Below are 7,470 nucleotides of genomic sequence, written 5' to 3'. Positions count from 1 at the left end.
CTTGCAGTGATTGTTTATTCTACTGCTTGCTAATATCCAGACAGTTAAACTTCAATCATTTTCAAACAAGGAGCTACTTTGATTTTGTTGTCTCAAGCGAAGTCCGATGCACGAGGCATTCCATATTAACGCGGGGTTCAGAGAAGGACCACATCCTTGGGATGTGACATAGGCAGCGTACCGTGATACAAGGATCAATGGTTGATTCCACCGATTGAACATGTGCCCTATAGGTCAGACGAAAATAATTTTACCGTTGCTCCACGGTCTCCTTTATTGTCTCAAAGTCATTCAAAACACAATATTATTAGAACATAAATACTTTTAGTTAGTCTTGAATATTGCTTTGGAAAATGTATGGTAAAATTTTATCTAACCTTGTAAAATAATTCGAAAGTTTAAATCCTATGAGTTTACTTTTTGACTCACATTCAACAACTACAAATAAGAAAGTAAAGGAAAACAAAAAAGAATAACACTGTAAGGAAAACACAATATTATTAGAACATAAATACTTTTAGTTAGTCTTGAATATTGCTTTGGAAAATGTATGGTAAAATTTTATCTAACCTTGTAAAATAATTCGAAAGTTTAAATCCTATGAGTTTACTTTTTGACTCACATTCAACAACTACAAATAAGAAAGTAAAGGAAAACAAAAAAGAATAACACTGTAAGGTTACTTTAGTCAATATATAATTTGTTCTAGCCATTTCGAAAAGCAAGAAAAAGGAAAACAAAAACCTTTTTGGAAAGTACAAGGTCAATAGAAGAAATATATTTTAGCAAAGAAAAAAAAGAAGAAATATATAATTCAAAACCAGTTGAGTTGCATGAAATATTAAATATATGTATGTTATAATTAAAATGAGAATAAAATAGGGTAGTTTTGCGGCAGAAAATAGAAAGAAATATATAATTAAAACATCTTGGAGAAACTTGTTCATGTGTAGATTATATTAATTATAGTTTTGTTACACAAAATATTAAAGTATGAAGGTATTTGTAACACTTGACATCATAAAGAAAGTATGTATAACAGTCATTCTTTATAACAGCAAAGAGTATAACGGTCAAGTTTTCGTTGGAATCAATTTTTCATATTATGTTATAGTATATATTCTTTGTAACGACACTTCACTATAACATCCAAGAAATATCATAACAAACGAGGATATTCTAGAGAGGTTTGACTGTGTATGTTAAAATAGTAAGGAAGGTATGTGTAACTCTCCTTATTCTTTATTGATAAAATACCATTGAGCTATTAACATTCCTCCTTTACATTAACAAAATATGGAGGCCTACAAAGCTAAATCTAACTCATATACTTATAACTTTCTGTAATAGCAAAAACAATTACAATCTTGGAATTCATAACCTTCCCATTACATAAAAAAGGTTACCCCTTTTTGTAGATCTTCTTGTTTCTACGGATTCATATCGCCGATCTAACTTGTTTGTGACTGAGGCGTCGTAGTCGTCGTTGTTGTTCTATATCTTAAAGTTTCCTCCATCGGTATTATTACCTTGAGAAATAGATAACCAAAGTAAAGAAACAGTAATAGCAATAAGCCCTGTCCATATGTATACAATTGTTGGCACTCTTCCTCTTCTTCCCATTAATCCTTTAGCAAATGGATATAAATGTGACAACACCCAAAAGCTGAAAAATGCACCACCAAATAGCCTATTCCATTGTGGTATCACACTGTATACTGTCCTTGCAATACCAATAACAATTGCAGTTAAATTCACCACCAATATTGTCAATGGAAGTATAAATAAACTTGTCCATTTCACTACATGTAAATCAGCATATATGTCTTCATCCTCATCACCAGCAGATTTCGATGTCAATGTAAACGAGATCTCAACGCCTGCTACCACCTTTAAAAGTCCCTGAATTACAGCAGCAAAGTGAGCACTCGTGCCACCGATGAGCCAAAACTGCTCGTTTCGCCATAGTTCCTCAAGGGCTATACCAGACCATTTGACTTCAAGAAGTGATATGAGAACAAGAGTGATAGTAATGAGCAAGAGATAGGAAAGAAACGGTATGCTTAAATTCGATACGATGAATTGTCCGCTGAAGAGGCAAAGTGCTGGAATGAAACAGTAGACAACAAGGAAGATTGAGGTGAAAGGGTAGACACCAACATTGAAGTATGCAATGCGTTGTAAGAACTTAAGACGCGGGCTGGCTAGAGCTGGATTGTTGCGAGAGTAGAAAATCTCGACTGAACCAGTTGCCCAACGAAGCACCTGGTGCAAACGATCTGTCAAGTTGATAGGTGCAGTGCCACGAAAAGCATCTCGTTTTGTAATACAGTAGACAGATCGCCATCCACGATTGTGCATTCTGTATCCTGTGACCACATCTTCTGTCACTGATCCATAAATCCATCCTATTCTATCTCCCCATTCTGTTTTGTCCTCAAACCTATGAATCATAAAGACATAAATAAGTGGAAAATAGCTAACAAGTTGATACAACAACAACAACAAATCCAGTATAATCCTACATAGTGGGGTTTGGGGAGGGTAGTGTGTACGCAGCATAAATAACAACCAGATAGCAAGATGATCAAAATGAGAGAAACAACAAGTAGTCATAGAATAGTTAACAAGTTGATAATAATCCGAAAATTAAGTAAAATTGTATAAAGATTCTTCTTTTTACCAGCAAGAGATGACTGCAATAGCCTCAGCTACAGTTGGTGCATCTAGTGGAGGACGCGGAATGAGTAAGGCGCCAGGTGGCCGGCCATTTTTAACAGTGATGTGATCGGCTAGAGGCCGTCCTTGAAATTCAGCTACTGCTATTGACTCAACAAACATCGTCGAATTTCCAAATTGCTTTGGCAAGTTCAAGTCAGGATGTCCTGTTAAAGGTTGTGAATCATCATCTAAGTCTGATGGCATTGTAATATTTTTCGCTTCTTTCTTGTTTTTCCCAAGGAAGCCCGTGTACTCATTAGCTCGTGGCGGGTGGAAACCATAGAGTGCATAGCGCCTGAACATACATCCAGTCCCAACGTATACAGGACCTTGTAGACCATCCAAAGCTCGCATATTTCCTGTTATCATAGCATATAAGAACAAAGGTCATGAGAAATAAGGCTTTTTTACAATCTTATTGCGAAAACATTGTCTTACTTGTGGAGTTGCAGAATTCTTACCATCAAAAAACACAGTGTTATGGTTAGCATATCGATCAGAGGGATCAATTCCTTCAAATCTTTGAGGGAATTGTAGGTAGCAAATACGATCACCACCACGATCCATCATGTAACACATACCCTCTTGAATGGCCATGGAGTAATAGACGTAATGATCACAATCCAAGTTGAGTATAAATGGTCCATTTGAAAGAATTGCAGAAGCTCTAACCAAGGCGTTCATTGCTCCTGCTTTCTTGTTATGATCATAACCTGGCCGTTTCTCACGAGACACATACGCAAACATGGGAATTCGGATGTCAATACCGGTGAAGTCTAATTGCTTTTCATTTGGACCTCCCATTATTGGATCATTTTCCGGCACCTTGCTCATTATCTACAAGGAAAAGATAAGTACTACAGTCAAACTTCTCTATCGAAATGATCCTCTATAACAACACTTCATTATAACGACCAAGTATTTTTTGGAACCAATTTTTCATGTTATGTCATAACATATGTTCTCAATAACAACACTTCGCTATAGAAGCCAGAAAATATTTGGAATAAATGAGGTTGTTATAGAGAGGTTTGACTATACAATCAGATTTCTCTATAACAACAATCCTTTATAACATCACTTCATTACAACAACCATTTTTTTAAAACCAATTTCATATTATATTATAACATATGTTCTCTATAACAACACTTCGCTATAGCAGCCAGAAAATGTCCGGAACAAACGAGACTGCTATAGAGATGTTTGACTGTATATGTCAAACGATGACTTGAAAAACAAAGATTTCAATAAACAAGTTTATGATAATAAAGGCCGAGAAGATTTAGTGTTACTTGCAAAATTCCGGCATGATCTCCTTTAGAGTGATCAGCAATAGGACTAAACCAAGTGCCAGGCCAATGTGTGCCATCAGCCATCCAAGTTGCCTTTTGAGCTTTAACATCTTCCCCTCCATTATTCTCCTTTGCTAGTTCCTTTTCCTTCATTTCTTCTTTTGAGTTATACATCTCGCATCTTTTGCGTATAACTTCTGGTAAACCGTTGATCCTGACCTTGAACTCGTCGTATTCCCTCTTGATCCAACGTCGATCCTTCACAAAATCAGGACGCTTCTTGTTTTTCGTTGGATCTGTCTTTTGATTGAAGTAACTGTCTGGATTTCTTGGCTCAATGTTATGTTTTCGACAAAATGGCACCCAAACCTTTAGTTAACCAGCAGAAATACAAGCATTAGTAGTATTACTTTCCATCCAATAAAGCAAAAAATTACTGAAAGTCCTCTATATTTCCTATTGGTATAAGATATCTAATATGGCAAAAAAACTCCTAAACGCATAGGACTTAAAGTAAACGTATTAACAAACGACTAAATTTTCAACTAAAGTAAACGTACTACCATGACTAGCTAAAATTTGATCAAAATTCTAGTATGATTAATTACTAAAAAGAACAGCCCGGTGCACAAAGCATCCTGCATTCACGCTGGATCAGGGAAAGAGCCGCACCCAAGGGGTGTTATGTAAACAACCTAACATAATGGAAGCATTAGTGGCTGCTTCCACGGCTCGAACTCGTGACCTATAGGTCACACTAGACTCCCCTTCAATTGGAATAATTACGAAGTAGATATTAGTTTAATTTAAGATAGACAAGATGAACAAAAATATTTAACCTGAGCAAAGTTGACAGCCTCAGCCATAGCTTCAAAAGTAAGAATAGCACCACCATCATCAGAAATATAAAGAGATAGTTTCTCAATAGGATATTCAACAGCAAGAACTGAAAGTATAGTATTAGCAGTAACAAGAGGAGGTTCTTTATCAGGATCAGCTGTAGAAATAAACACATCAACTCCTGGTAAATCTGATCTACCATGAGGATTCGAAGGCGACGGGCTTTCGAATTTTTCTTTAAGGGCAGCTAAATCAGCAGATCTATTAATGGGGTTAAATTTTGGAAGAATATCAAGAAGCCATGAAAATGCAAACCATAGTTCACATGCTATTGACATTCCCCATAGCCACATTGCATCATAATTTGGATTTTGGACTCGCCATGTCAAAAAACAAATTAATGCCACTAGCCGGATAACAATAAGTAATCTGAAATTGGAATAGAAAAAAAAAGATCAGAAAGCAACCACAAGATGAAACTCATATTACACATGAAAATAAAGGGCAGCTCGGTGCACTAAGCTCCCGCTACGTGCGGGGTCCGGGGAAGGGCCGAAGCTGTTTATACGGCTCGAACCCCTGACTTCCTGGTCACATGCCAACAACTTTACCAGTTACGCTAAGGCTCCCCTTTACACATATTACACATGAATTATATATTATACCCGCTGGCTATTTTTAGTTTAAATGATTGAGCGTGCTGCTATTTAGGTTAATTCTTCAAAAACACTCTCATGCATGGATACATTTTTTGAGCCAAAGAATAATAACTTCTTCATTTTATGATTATTGCCTATGTTGCTCGACCTCTTCGAAAATGTCGATCGGTGCGTCTTGGATCCTCCAAAAATAGTGTATTTTCGAAGGAGTGCGGCAACTGTTTTAGAGAGTCCGCACAACATAGATTATTACCATGAATCACAATTTATATAAATTTCTTTTGTTAACAAATATAAGATTCAAACCTGTAGGGGCTAATGATCTCAGGAGGGACTTTGCTTTTTCTTGTAAGTGGTTTCCATGGTTTGTCCATAAAATCAGACATACTCATTCCAGTATCATGATCATATGATCCTTCATCTTGTTGCCAAAAAGCATTTCCAATACCATATTTTCCTTTAGTTTCGAAAAGCCAACGATTATGATCAAAATCTTGAGTCTGGCTCCTTAGTAACATTGATTTATTATTCGATTTTAGTACAGACATCCTACGATCCAAACCCGATGCATTTCCACCGCGCGCACCACCACCAAAACCACCATCATCATCTTCACCTCCACGACTACCCATTCGCCTTTGGGACTCGGTCCTGAATCTAGACGAGCCATATGGTCCAGAACCATCTGGCTTGTCACCATTTGCATCAGCCCCTGGTTGATTATCCGGGGTTGGTGGCATCATTACTGTATAGTTGATAAAATCATTTTGACTATCGCCTGGGACGTCTAGATCATCGTCCCGGGATAAGCTCACGACGCGTCCACTGGACGTGCGTCGTGAGAATTTGACCGCCTGAGGTGGTCGGTTCGAGGAATCTACTTTTCTTGGATTCGAAGAAGTCGCCATTGCAAATATTTTTCTTCAACTTCTTTTTAAATTTTTTTCTTGTATAAAAATATGCTATAATTCTTGGAAAATTACTGCCAAGAAGAGGTCTGTATTGACATCTTCATGGCTTTTCATGCAATAATTTATGAGAAACATAAAAGAATTGTTAGTAGAATGCACTGTGTTTCTAGATATTGATTAGAAAGTTTTTACCATTGAGATATGGTAAAGTTGCAAAAGGGAAAACAATGCATTCTTGATATTCCTAAAATTTTGTTCTTGATTTTCAGTGGTTTCAAAGTTTCTTATCACTTTTTAACAAACATCTCTCCACATTTTACTCTTAGCCTCTTCTTCCCCCCCCCCCCCCCCCCCCCCCCCCCCCCCCCCACACACAAAAAAAAAAAAAATCCCCTCTTTTTTCTCAAATACAGAAAGGTTGTAAATATAGCAAGAAAAAGAAAGGCTAGGAAAAAATACATGCTGAAAAGAATTAATACTACTACTACTACTTATGAAAGAAAGGCAATTTTAGCTAATGATTTCCCCATTGTTAACTAACCAATTCTATTGTTTCTTTTGAATTCACTTGGATTTATTAGCTATATGAATCTTGGGATCTAATGTAAATATTAGAATCTTCGGATTCCTACAAATCCTTTCTTAATTCACTCTACCAAGCATAAAAAAAAGGGGACAACCCAGGGTGCTAAGTATTCCGTGTTTACGCAGGGTCCAGGGAAGGGCCGCCACCCTAAGGGTGTGATGTAGAGAGTTCACCCTAATGCAAGCATTAATGGCTGTTTTTACGGCTCGAACTAGTGACTATAAGTCATACCTAGATATCTTTATCGTAATTTCAAAGCTTTCCCAAGCATAATTAAAAAAATTTACTAAGTAGCCCAATATGATTGCAGGATTAACATATGGGTTCTTTACACAGATAGTCAGTTATATTCATTGTTTATTTTTTCTAGCCATATATATAGTTTATACATTGATTATACACAATATATATATATATATATATATATATATATTACATAAATTATGATGCATATATTA

At 36.4% G+C, this 7,470-nt stretch overlaps 1 protein-coding gene across 1 annotated transcript; it reads right to left on the bottom strand.

Moving 5' to 3' along the window:
- Positions 1-1,220: 1,220 nt before the first annotated feature.
- On the bottom strand, positions 1,221-6,688 carry LOC107821582 (cellulose synthase-like protein D1). The gene is made up of 6 exons (XM_016648015.2): positions 5,822-6,688; positions 4,856-5,285; positions 4,017-4,385; positions 3,183-3,558; positions 2,684-3,080; positions 1,221-2,443 (listed from the first exon to the last, which is right to left on the bottom strand). The coding sequence occupies exons 1-6, from the start codon at positions 6,421-6,423 to the stop codon at positions 1,495-1,497; spliced, it is 3,123 nt and encodes a 1,040-aa protein (XP_016503501.1). The 5' UTR covers positions 6,424-6,688; the 3' UTR covers positions 1,221-1,494.
- Positions 6,689-7,470: the final 782 nt, after the last annotated feature.

The sequence above is a fragment of the Nicotiana tabacum genome, chromosome 13 (assembly GCF_000715075.1).
Source record: "Nicotiana tabacum cultivar K326 chromosome 13, ASM71507v2, whole genome shotgun sequence".
Lineage (NCBI taxonomy): Eukaryota > Viridiplantae > Streptophyta > Magnoliopsida > Solanales > Solanaceae > Nicotiana > Nicotiana tabacum.
Note: the sequence above shows the minus strand (reverse complement) of the source record. Positions and strands in the feature narration are given on the sequence as shown.